Here is a 13852-nt window from a genome sequence, read left to right as displayed (position 1 = left end):
TTTCAGTATTAATATACTACTCAAAATGTGATCAGGATCACCAGGTTATATGTGTGTAATTTACCACTAACATAACAAAAGACATACATTTGACTCAGAAACGTGTTTACTCAGGTTATGAATGAAAATTCATGAACGGCATGAACTTTTATCAATACGGAATGCTTAAAATCTGATAACAACACCAAAAGGCATTTTATTGCAAAAAGTTAACAGCGAACCAGAAAAAGAATTACACAGTTTTTGGGGATAGTCCATCATTACACTTAGTCGATGAAGTGTGAATACTGGGTATGGCCTCCCCATGCATCAATGACGGCTTGACAACGTCGAGCCATGCTGTCAATAAGCACCCGGATGTTTCCAATGGGAAGGTTGTTCCACTCTTCCACGAGGGCATTTCCGAGCTCTGCCAAAGTCGTGGGTTGTGCTCTACGGCGTGAAAGGGCAACCTGCAGCATGTTCCATACATGCTCAATCGGGTTCAAGGCCAGCGAGCGCGCTGGCCAGTCCGTACCGACAATTGTCTCCTGCTGAAGGTACTGCTCCACCACCCTGGCGCGATGAGGACGGGCGTTATCATCCATCAGGATGAACTCAGGACCAACAGCACCAGCGTAGGGTCTGACATAAACATCGAGGATCTCATCCCGGTACCGCACCCCCGTCATTGTTCCTCTCTCCAGGACATGAAAATCTGTTCTTCCATCCCTGCTGATTCCACCCCAGACCATGATGGAACCACCACCATAACGGTCATGTTCACTGATGTTGGCATCATGGAAACGTTCACGTTGTCGTCGCCACACTCGGTGCCTCCTGACTGTAAAGTCCAAACAATACCTGGACTCATCGGTGAACAGAACTTGAACCCAATCGTTCTGTGTCCAAGTGACATGATCTTCAGCCCAGTCCAATCGCTCCCGCCGGTGTCGAACAGTCAGAGGGACTCGAACACATGCCCTTCTCGAGTTGAGACCTGCATTGTGAAGCCGATTCCGTATTGTCTGAGTGGACATATTCACCCCGAGGCGTTCAGGAGGTCGCTACGTGGGCTGGTTGCTGTCCAGAAGGGATGGCGTCGTGCCTGAAGAGCCACAAAATGGTCTTGGCGTTGGGTTGTCGACCTCTGACGACCACCCCCATGTCGGTGTGCTGCTGTACCAAAAGTTTGCTGTCGGTTTCACGCCCTGTTTACAACGCTCTGGCTGACGTTTAGTGCATTTGCAACGTCACGTTGTGAATAGCCAACGTCAAGCATTCCAATACATCTGCCCAGTTGTTTTGTCGTCAAGCGACGCCTTATACGTTGAGGGGGCATCATGTTGATAAACGTAGTGTAAACACTCAAATGAGTTTGAAATTTTAGAAAGAATCAGACACCGATGCCTGAGTGAAAATCGTGCAATGGTAGCAAAAGCATAAACTGTGATGAGAAACGCATTTCCCATGGCATGAAATGCACGTGCAAGTTTGTTGAAGACGTTTTTGATTTCACTTGGACACAATATTGCCAGTTATGCAGTTATTAATTTTTTAAACAGAAAAATATCAATGATCCTTATCAAATTTTGAGTAGTATATAGTTTTTTATTATATCCAGTGAATAAAATTCCTCAGCAAGATATTTTTATCATCCGCAAAGTTTAATTTATTAAGATTTTTGCAAAAACCTATGACATCACATGAGGATCGATCTACCTTAATTGAGATCACATCAACCGTGGAACGGCTCTTTTTGTTGCTAAACTATAATTTTCATTTCGTATGTACAACATAACTATAATTTCTCTCCTTCGTAATCATATAATGATCCTGGTAAGGAATGATGACATGATGAAAGATAAGGATAACGAACAGATCTTGGTTTAGAGTATTAATATATGATGATTTGTCTGAAATAAATGTTTGGTCAAATATAACCTTCCAATGCCTATCCATTACTGAATAGCATTTAGGCCAGTGATCATAGAACTCAGTTTTATACCCCTATCCTAAAGGTAGTGACGTTTTGACGTTGAAGTTCAGAAGTCGCATTTTTAAAGACTATATCATTTTTAAAGCTTTTGTACGAACCAGATGTGGAAGACTCGGGGATGACTTTTATTTCAAGTTCACTGGTGTATATCGAATATGCAATATGGTAGAATCAATATATCCTAGTGAAATTGAAATAAAAGGCATCACAGAGTCTTCCACATCTGCTTCATATTCGAATGTTGTTTTTCTGCTATGTTGTTTATGTAATGTTCAGTATAATAAAACAAATATATGTATTGTATGTAGTTGAAGGTAACATTGAAAATTTTCACCCCTCGAAAAACCATTGTCATCCTCCGCTAGCTACGCCTTGATTGTTAATAGTTTTCTTAGGTTGAAAATTGTCAACGTTACCCTTACTACATGCAATATTTATGTATTACCACGTTTATGTTTCTCAACTTATTTGATATTCGAAAGCATGTTCTGCATGAAAGGCGAAGATAACAAACAGTGCAGATAATCAATTTCTAAATCAGGACGGGCTACTAGCAAATTTATTGATGTTACAAGAGTTTCAAAAGTCTCGCTTAAAATATTTTGCAAACTCTATTTCCTTAGATTGATCTAATTTACAAATACAACCTGTCATGTGGTCGAATGTGGTCTGACGTGTTTCATAATAATTGTAAGGCAGTTTTTATATACTGGGTGTTACTACGGATTCCTCTGTTTACCTCAAGATATAACCCTCACGGCGGGTGTGACCGGTCATCGGGGATGTTTACTCGTCCTAGGTACCTGATTCTACCTTTAGTATGTCCAAGGATCCGTGTTTGTCATACTCTTGATTTTAAAATTTGCATAAAACGAAAAGGAGCTAAAACAGTGAATTGAAAAATGATACATTAATGAAGGCATTTTCTTTACTCAAACAATATAACTAATGGATTTGCACCTATAAATGTACTTCCTCAAAAAAAGGAAGAAACAAAAGAAAAATATCACGATCAAAAATGATGAAATTATACATTCGAGCTTACCCTTCTGTTCATTCACAGCAAACACAGTGTGCTCCGTACTCTTCTTTTATAAAAAAAAAAAAAAAAAGAATTATGTTGATACAGTAACCACACGTGTGTGAGGAGACGACAGAAAGTCGTAGTATAGTTTAGCTGCCGCAGTTGTGGACTTTGATTTTCGAGTCGGGTCAGTATATTGGATTGTAAAATTTCGCGAACGGATATGACGGTTTGGATCATCCCGATCTTTGTGTGTGTGAATTTCCAGTTTACCCATTGGCGCCGGTTCTGATGTTTTCCTGGCACGGTAAATATCAAAAGCATAAAAAAGCCAGGAAAACGTCAGATATTTCGGACTATGGATATCCCTGAAGTGAAGTGATCTGAATAAATGTATCCAACTCAAGTGATATTTTGAAACATGAAAAGGTAAATGTATGCAACCTAGAAATATACATTTGATTTTGACAAAATATTTTCATTCGCTTGTCATTGTAGTCATTTTAAGATTGCACACATTCGCCTATATAAACAATTCAAGCGTAATTTCTAAATGCAAATTATCAATGGCGAGTTTTTCTCAAGTGGCAAAAGTGCCAACTAGCTTGACATTGCTGTATTAATCAACAGGTGTAGTGTTGTTTATCGCCTTCATTCTTTGTCGGGCGCGTCGTGTTCATGTGAGGTACGTTCTTTATCTAATACCTCATACAAAACTTCAATCATAAAATTATGTATTTTTAGAGACATTATCATTTTAATTTTTAAAAACAAGATTATAAAACCTCCTATATTGCAGTTGTTTCTCATTTATTCACACCGATACCAATAGTCCCAGGACGTTAGAGGATACTTGTTTTGACATCAGTAATAACATAACAAACACTATGTATACAGGTATGTCAAATTATAATGAAGAGATTACCAATTACTGAGAATTTATTGCATGACAACAACAGGGACAAGAACATACCATTGCATTGATATGCATTTCAATATACATGTATAGAGGTATATTTCTAGACGTGATGAAGTCTTCATGCAAATATCACGACATGCAATTAGAAGATGTCAAAAAGCATATTGCTCAGGACTTCCACCAGCGGCCATTGTGTAAAATAATGATGACGATGTCTATCGATACAACACAATGCACAGAAACCATTGCAACAATACAGCATTTCTGCAAACAACCAAAATCAGTTTATTTTCATGGTAAGACTTTCATTCTTTTGTTTTGATAGATTAAACTGATAACTGCAGAAATATGTATGACTCAACTAACGAATACGTTACAATAACAGAAATACAATACTGAAATAATTTTATGTCAGTGGTCATTTATAATTTCAGATTGCTTTCCTGTCAACTGTCCAAGTACCAATGGGAAGAAAATTAATGGTGAACTTTTAAAAGAACTTCATAAATAGATAATACTTTCCTGTAAATGTTTTCTTTAAAGAAACCAGAAGCCTTCAAGCAATAAACTTTTCATGTTTATAAAGACTGAAATGATAATTATGTCTTGGTTTCCCAAACCAAAGATGAGTAAAATTCGACAAGGTGTCTACGTAGTTCCTACGTCTCATTGCAACATGAAACAATGTAAACTAGACAACTGCTCTATGGATGAACTGAAGAAAGGGATTTCGATCTCCTCTGCAGAAGGTGCGGGTAATACTTATATTAAGCATGAGAATATTCTAGAATATTGATATCCCGAAGGAAAGATGTTATGAACACTTTATTTGTTTTTTGGAAAAAAAATCATGCCAAGATATCTTTAGGTATCTTTCAAGTAGATTCTATTACTTTTTCAACTAGCCAATTAGTGGGGTTTTATTTTACCAGAAGCGTCGCTTTGAGATCTGAAAAGAAAAGCTTACACAAAGATCGAGAACTACCTTCGAATGAAGATAATAAAACTATGTCTAGGATAAGGAAACATAATTTAACGGAAAAAGAAGCAGCATTCTTACTCAATTTTGAGGTAAAAACAAGTAATTTTTATGGACTACCAAAAATCCATAAGTCTAAGCAAATTCAAAACGGAATACAGAAATCATGTGAACCATACATCAAAATACCGCGACCAACACACCTTAAACTACGCCCAATCGTAGCTGGCCCTTCTTGTCCAACACAAAGACTTAGTAATTTCCAAGATATCATACTAAAACCCATCTGCAAATTAGTTCCTAGTTATATTCGGGACTACATGGATTTCTTAAACCACATTCCTAAAATCGTTGAAGAAAATGCGAAATTGGTGAGTTTTGATGTCACAAGTTTGTATACAAATACCCCACACAACTTGGGAATAGAAGCCATTTCCTTTTGGATTGATAAACATCAAGGTGTATTACAATCAAGATTTTCAAAGGAATTTATCTTGGAAGGAATCAAAATAGTTTTGGAAAATAATCATTTCTTTTTTTATAACAAATGCTTTCTTCAAACAAAAGGAACAGCCATGGGGACAAAAATCGCCCCCACTTATGCAACTTTAGTTTTGGGTTTTCTTGAGGAGAAACTTTTTACAGAATGCAAATCAGTTTTTGGAGAAGAATTTGACCTGTATATTGAGAATAACTTGAAACGCTATTTGGATGATTGCTTTATTTTTTGGACCAAATCTTTACAAGATCTACAACACTTCCACAACATGTTGAATCACCTACACGATAACATACGATTTACAACGGAAATTAACGAAAATGAATTACCTTTTTTAGACATCCTGATTGTAAAGGAGAGGGTGAAAATCATAACAGATCTCTACTACAAGAATACAGATTTCCATCAATATTTGATGTTTAACTCCTGTCATCCATCTCACACCAAACGAAACATCCCTTTTAACATAGCCCGGAGAATTTCCACAATAGTAATAGATGAGGATCGCAGAAATACAAGATTATCTGAACTTAAAATATTTTTATGCAGACAGAAATATCCACCGAAATTAATTGAAACAGCTATACAAAATGCTAAAGAAACTTCCATCACAGAATTCCGAACTACTAAACAACATGAAGAAACCAACAATAAAATTCCTTTCGTTCTTACACACAACCCGAGAAATCACAACATATTCAAAACAGCCAAGCAGTTATTCCCTATTCTTCAACAATCAGAAACATTAAATGACCTCATTCAGCCCACAGATATACTCCACAGTAGACGTCAACCACCAAATTTGAAAAAAAAATTCTCACTAAAGCCAAATTTACATCAAACCCTGAAAAACCAGCAGTCTTCAAATGCGAGGATCCACGATGCGGTACTTGACAATTTATACAAACCGGCCACTCCATAACTTTCAAAAACGGAATGAACTTCAATGTAAATTCAACTATGACGTGTAAATCTAAAAATCTACTTTATTGTATGACGTGCCCTACATGTGGAGAAAACTATATAGGTCACACAGGAACCAAATTGGCTGACCGTGTTCGTGTACATAAACAACAGATCAGAGATCCTACAATAAGAAACACACCGTGTAGCGGACATTTTGATTCGTGCGGGGAAGGCAGTTTTTATATTTTTCCATTTTACAAAGTAAAAGAGGAAAATGAACAATTACGCAGAGCCAAGGAAAACTATTTCATAAAACTGTTTACGCCGAAACTAAACTGTTAATATTTTTATTTAATTTTTTTTAACATGTACATTTTACATAGAATGTCTCCTTTCATGTACAGGAATTCAGAGGCGCTTAAAACTTATAGACTGAACTATTTTAAATATGTCTGTACTTTTAAAAGTGCCTAACATTAACATTGTATAATGTTCTGACGTCACAATCATGACTGCATTATGTTTAACGTTGCCCACATAATGTCACGAGGATGACGTCATAATAAAAATTGTTTACATTGTTTAAAAATCTACTGACGAGCCCGCAATGCGAAAGCGCTATAGATAATAGTTTGAGTACTGGATTTAATTTGTTGACTTTATTCTACCCGATACCAAGAAAAAAGAATTTATTGAATATATATATATATATATATATATATATATATATATATATATATATATTGTCAAAACTAGGGTGATCCCTACCAATATCGATAGGTATATATCACACCATATATATATGTTACATGCAAAGAAGTGAAAGTAAAGGAAAATTGTGTTTCCATCTAAAATCTATCATTAAAAAGAATAAATTAAAAAAAAAAATGAAATAAAATCCCTAACTACCTACCCTATTTTTCAAAGAAGTGTAACAGCAACCACACATATTATTTTATTTGGTCTAAGCCCTGGCCACATCTAGTGATCCGTAAAGAAACCGTAAGGATGTTGTTGTTCTTTGTTTGTTTATTTTTTTTTTGGGGGGGAGGGGGTCTTAAATGCAAATTTCTAAATATTCTTAATGTTTTAATTTGAGCATAGTGCAAAACAAAACAGAACCCTTAGCTATTGATCTTTATCATAGTGTTTTATTTTTGGCAATTTTACAGATATAAGGTCTTATGCCATACTGTCATTTACTTCCATTTAATTGTGTTTTATTGTTTTATTCCTCTTCTTATAATCTGTTTTTATCATGCGCTATATGATTATTATTGTTTTCATTATTTCAGGTACGTATACTGCACTGTGGCCCCCATTTCATCAGCGGTATGTTTATCAGCTTCAAAACGACCCTCTTTTTCATGCCCAATACTTTATGTTACCAGGTGTTGAATCGCATATAAAATTGTTAAACGATCTTAACAAATCAACAATAAATGGTGATATGTATGTCACTGATATTCTTCAAAAGAATGCATTTACACTCTTTTGCGTTGGATAAAGTGCATCCAATCAGATTCTGTCTTTCTTGTGGACTTTGGTATTTTGAAAATGTTTGGGTTTGTTAACAGTAAATGCTGTTGAAGAATGAAAGAACCAGATATACCATACATAGAGAACTTTATTGGTTTGATTTGAAATTTTGTACAATAGGTACAAAATATATCCCACTTGTCTGAATTTCGCTGCTGACTTAGAGGAAAGCCCATCGGATGACCTGGACCGGTAAATGTTCGAGTAAAAATAAACGGAAAATGGTGACGTATACGTTTACATTTTTAGACCCTTTGACTTGAAATTCGATAGGCACAAAGTTAAGACATTATTAGTTATGTAGACACTTAAAGGGGTATTACGGAGAAATATAAGGTCCTTGAAAAAACAATCATATTGGACGAAGCGTAAGCCGAGCCCGATATGTATTTTCAAGTCGTACTTGTACGCATTTTGTATGCATTTTGTATTAAAACTCACCCAACATCCAATTTTCACTAATGAGATGATAGTTTACCATCTCTCTCTCTCTCTCTCTCTCTCTCTCTCTCTCTCTCTCATACAGTCGTACTTGTATCGGAAGGAAGCGATCTAGTTTCGATGATTAATGTACGAAGTTAAAAAAAAGGTGTAACAAAAATGAGAAAGGTGGCTAATTCGTTGAATGATATACGTTTTGCAAAAGGGGTAGGGGCTTTATCATACACACCCTGGTTCCAACACATACAGTACGCAGTCAACAGAATTAAAAAAAGAATGCAGCATTTTAAAACAAAAACGGATGGATGCTCCACTTTTCACTGTAGTGATTGTAGTCTGCAAGTTTTGTCTGCACTTTAAAACTTCATATATAAATTCCTCAAAATCATCAACTCAAATTCAATTTCCTACGCTTGTGTGGATCTTTATCTACATGCAGTATATGTGTAAACAAATAAAAATATCCGTTTGCCTTCAAATTAATAAATGCGTTTCCAGTGTACGGTATTTCCATTGGTAAGAATTAATTTGCTAATGTTCATATGTTTAGGTGTACGATGAAGAATTTTTATTCTACAAGTGTTGAAAATTTCATGTTGAAGTCAGTCAATGCTCATATTCAATTAAAATTCTCAGTTGCGACTGAAGAAAGAATTAATGATCTTTGCAGAAAACACTGATGAATACAACAATTGCACACAAAAATATTGGCATTATTCATGCCAACGCATACATTACCTTCCAATTAGGAATTTCTTTTGGATGTAAAACCTATATGGTACCAATTTTGATGCACCAGATATACGTGTTAGTTATGTAATGTGTATTGAAATCCTTTAATATTATTATCAACATAATGATATTATGTTGAACCAATCAACATTTCGTTCTGTGTAAATTGTTTCTAAATCTACTATCAGGTTTTCCGTTTGTCATGTTTTGCGTTTCTATCGTGAAGATCGTTTATCAGATTTTGCGTCTATCGTGAAGATCGTTTATCGTGTTTTGCGTTTATCAGGTTGATCAGCTTTACCGTTATCTTATCGTAACGTGCATGTATCCTATCGTATTGTGCGTGTATCCTATTGTATCGTGCTTGCATCGTGTTCTATTGTTTATCAAGTCAAGAATAACGTTGCGGGTACTGTATTTGCAAATTAGATTGTTATAACGACCGTAGAATTTGCGAAATGCTGACTTTCACAGAAACTGTTGAAACCCCAGCTTTATCTACTTTTTTGTCAGTAGCCCGTCTCGATTTAAAAACTGATCATACACTGAACAAGCTCATTTGTATCGAATCAGTTGAGAGAAATAAACACCATATGCAATATTGCTGCATAAATATGGGAAGTTGACAATGGAGAACCTCAAATCATCCCGTTTATCATCAGGTTGAGTCGAAGTATGAAGTGGAACACAAATATCTTAATGTTGCATTGAAAACCGCAGCAGGAAATTTTTTCTTCTCACATAGACGTTTGTGAATAAATTCTGCTTCATAAGAACATAAAGACAGGTCAGATAACAAAAGAGCACAATTCGTGTCCATGGGAATTCTACCAGAAGACCTGATCACGAAAGACTACGAATATATCGTCAACTTAAGCACATTTTTTTTATTTCAACGTCAGAGTATTCCATTTTTTCATTTTTGTTGGAGAAGTAACTGTCTGTGATGTCAATAAGGTCTAGTCTTTAATTTATCGTGAGGAATGGTTGTGCAAATCGTTTGAAAAGTCAAACGTTTTGATGTTTTTGATTTGAGGAAAGCTTTGCGATTTCAAGTTTACTAAAATTTATTTAGAATATTTTAGAGTCCACATTTGATTTATACCGTTTCTGGCATATGTAGTGGAATTAATGCCAATTTCGTTTAAGATACAGTTGTAATAATGAGCCTTACAAACAAAGACAGTGTTGTTACAAGCTTTGTAACCTGAAACCAAAACATATTTCTCATGTAACCTATCTAATTCTTTTATCACTTCTGATTTACTAAACAGAAAAGGATAGATGCTACGTACTTTTGTTTTGATGTGTCTAATCATTCTGACAATGTAGCGAGTTCTTTTTCATATTTAGCCCATCGTCTGGCATAATCTTTGTCAGAATTCACAAAAGACATGAAGTTCTGTCGCCAATTGAAAGATTGGGGTTCTCTGTATTTGGGACCTTTTAGAATAAGTGATTTGAGGTCCTCAATTTCATCTATATCAACAACACTGGTAATGACATGTCCAACTGGACTATAGTTGTTATGTGAACTCATCAATCTTTTCACATACATGACGTGTTTCATACCAATTGTTAAACCGTTTTTGGCACACTGATTCTGACAACAGATTACTCTGTTTACCTGATCAAGATATAGGTGTCACGGTGGATTTGACCGGTCGACATGGAATACTTACTCCTCCTAAGCACCTGATTTCACCTTTGGTATATCTAGGGATCCGTGTTTGAAAACTCCTAATTTGTAGTCCTTATAGGAGTTATGAGTCGTTATCTCAACCTTTTCATACATAGAATGAAATGTTATTCCATCAGTGTGTTGGAGATATAAAGCAAGAAATGGGATAAAATATTCAATGCATTGTCAAATTATAAAGACATATAAAACCAATATTGTACATAAAAGATTGGACATCAACAAATCAAAATCAAATAAAAGATAAAATGAAATACAAACTGCATTTACTTCTGTAGTAGTGTCCATGAATCCCTGTGTATCCATTTACACTACTGGATGGAAAATGTACGGACAGTGTCATTTTTTCCTGATAATTGCCGATAATCACTGTATTGTGTTGTCAATGCTGATCACTTCTGAAAATTACTGATATTTCTACTGCCAAAATTTATTAATGCATAAAACTTGTGTGTTGTATCACATATGTGGTACATGTAAAACTTATACGGTACCAATTTTGATGCACCAGATGCGCATTTCGACAAATAATGTCTCTTTAGTGATGCTCAACCGAAATTTTTGAAATCCGAAATAACTAGGAAGTTTTAGAGCTAAATATAGCTAAATACAGCGTGCCAAAAAGTGGAGCCAAATTCGTCCAAAGATAAGAGCTATGCATGAGGGAGATAATCCTTAATTTTGAAATGAATTTCTAAATTTTATAACAGCAATTAAATATACATCCTTATTTTTAAGCTAGTAACGAAGTACTTAGCTGCTGGGCTGTAGAGACCCTCGGGGACTACATGTGATACATTATACAATTTTCATGGATGAATGAATTCTCGTAATCTCAGAGGGCATAATAAATCAGCGAGAAGATTTGTCCGTTTCGTAACGTTATTGAAATTGCATACTATTTCATTTGAGAAACAGTACTATTTGAATCAACTGACTGATCATGAATGTCCTAATCGCTGTCTGTGTACGTGACCATTTTCTCGGCATCACAACCTTCCTCTTTCTGAAGAGTGTGGTACACCTGGGGTGAATCTTCTAAAGTGACTTTTACATCTTGAAATTTTTCCACTCTATCATCAAATAAATCAATTGATTCAGGTTTGTCAGTTTGAATTCTTTTGAGATGACTCATTTGCACAGGACTTTCGTATGTTGAATATTGTTTACTCTTAGTATCCAGAACTGTTTCTGACTTCTTGTAGCTTTCGGGATCTTTCGCAACTGTCGTTACACAACTGAAAACGTCCAGATTCCTAGAATTGTCCTTATAATCCCTGTTCAAGGTGTGATAAACCTCAGAGTTTTCACCATTCACTGATTCTTTAGATCCCCTTTCTGCATTATTTGGTGATAGTTGTGACGATGTGCTTCCGTTCTCATACGTACTTAAACTACTTTTTGGACTTTCACTATAACGCTGCTCGGGTTGATCGTCGGAAAATGCATTGCAGACGTTATGTACAATAGCTTTAGCTTTTGAGTGACCCTGTGGGATTAATTTGTTTTTTATATTAATTTTTTCATAACATATGTAGTATGTATCCATTGCACAATAGCATCTATATATTAGTAGTGCAAAGCAATGAACATAAAATTCTAACCATACATAAAATGAGTAACTTTGGTAGAAGTAATTTTCTTTCCAAAATACATATCTATTTCATATTCTTCCTCTTCAGAATTATTCACAGTTCCTTATGGAAAATAATAGTAAAGGTTTTTGTGGAAAATCAGTTTAGAATGGAATAATATCACTGAATGACCAGTAACTAACCGGGATGTTGGTGATGTCGTGATACACAGGCTCTCCCTCTTTGGAGTGAATCGATGTTTTCCGTTCCGTCTCAGTTAATAGGAGAACATTTTGAGTGGAAAAGGATACATTGCCCACATTTCTGGAAAATGGAAATCAATAGATACAGTATATTTCGTTCATAAGATCTAGCATCCTGAGAGAGAGAGAGAGAGAGAGAGAGAGAGAGAGAGAGAGAGAGAGAGTATTCGAATATATTCCATCGTATTACAGTTATTTTCTGGGTTTTTCCTTTTTTGCGGATAGGATATATTCACAAAAGATTACAATCGCAAAATATATATACATGCATATAGCTACATGTAGGTTTAATGCAACCGCAGAAATTGGAAACGCAGGATATAATTTGCAACTAATTACGGATCAAATAGCAAATATTTACAACCGCAGAAAATACCTGTCATACAGAAATTTGTTTAAAAAGTTTTTAAAGATAGAATATATTGTATAGTTCACTTCATGGTGTGTAAATGGATGTGGAGTACCACGTAAATAACACTCAGACCTGTAGTTTCGTTTACATTTGTTGACGAGGACGCATACAATGGATGACGATAGAATTCCAACAAGCAATCCGCCACCCGCACTTCCAATGGCGTAAAACATACACTTCTTTTGTCTGGATGGTTCTGTGCTATCTATTATTAAAAGAGAATCAAGAATTATTTCTATCCTAAAGTTAAGCCTCAATCAATGATAATGGATACTTCCAAATTATGTATTTTTACAATATTTTTTAAAAACTCGAATAAGGTCCCATCATCGTATCTATGAAATCCTAACAGACCACCTTGAATTTCAGAAAGGACAACAATTACAGTTAAATACAAATGTTCGTAAGTGTATCCAGTATCAGCGCCCTGTTACAAGCAGTATACACTGTGTCATCAGAATGTCCGGTACTTAGATTTAGCATCAGAATAACTTGCACTACTTTAACAAGAAAGTTCAAATAGAGAGCAAACAATGCAGTAACTGTGAGGTATTGACCAAATACAGTCAGAAAATCATGTATATCCTCTCCGTAAATTGTACTAATAACTTTTTTTAAAAATAGAATTGTTACTATGATAATAGAGAGATGTTATTTTTCTACTACTTAATTGCAGCGATCAATGCAGTTACTTAAAGCAATGACATGATACATGAAAAGAGCTTGTTAATTTCTAGGAAAGCTGACAATACCGAATGCATTATATATCTGGAAATGAATCACAAAGACAATATAACCCATTACATTAGTAATGAAATAAATTCGCCATTTTTATAACTATCAAATCATTCGAGAAAATCCTAAAATCCATATCATTTAGAAGACTT

At 35.2% G+C, this 13852-nt stretch overlaps 1 protein-coding gene across 2 annotated transcripts in view; it reads right to left on the bottom strand.

Annotated features, from left to right (window-relative positions):
* Positions 1–10865: 10865 nt before the first annotated feature.
* LOC130048285 (uncharacterized) overlaps positions 10866–13852 on the bottom strand; it is a 39816-nt gene continuing 36829 nt past the window's right edge. For both annotated transcript variants that reach the window (XM_056144869.1, XM_056144868.1), the window contains exons 7-9: positions 13038–13170; positions 12494–12614; positions 10866–12205 (exon numbers count right to left, since the gene is read on the bottom strand). In XM_056144869.1, the coding sequence (XP_056000844.1) occupies positions 11669–12205; positions 12494–12614; positions 13038–13170 (791 nt within the window). In that variant the 3' untranslated portion in view covers positions 10866–11668. The remainder of the gene's footprint in view (positions 12206–12493; positions 12615–13037; positions 13171–13852) is intronic.

This window comes from Ostrea edulis, chromosome 7 (genome assembly GCF_947568905.1).
Source record: "Ostrea edulis chromosome 7, xbOstEdul1.1, whole genome shotgun sequence".
Classification (NCBI taxonomy): domain Eukaryota; kingdom Metazoa; phylum Mollusca; class Bivalvia; order Ostreida; family Ostreidae; genus Ostrea; species Ostrea edulis.
This window is presented reverse-complemented; position numbering and strand designations above follow the sequence as displayed.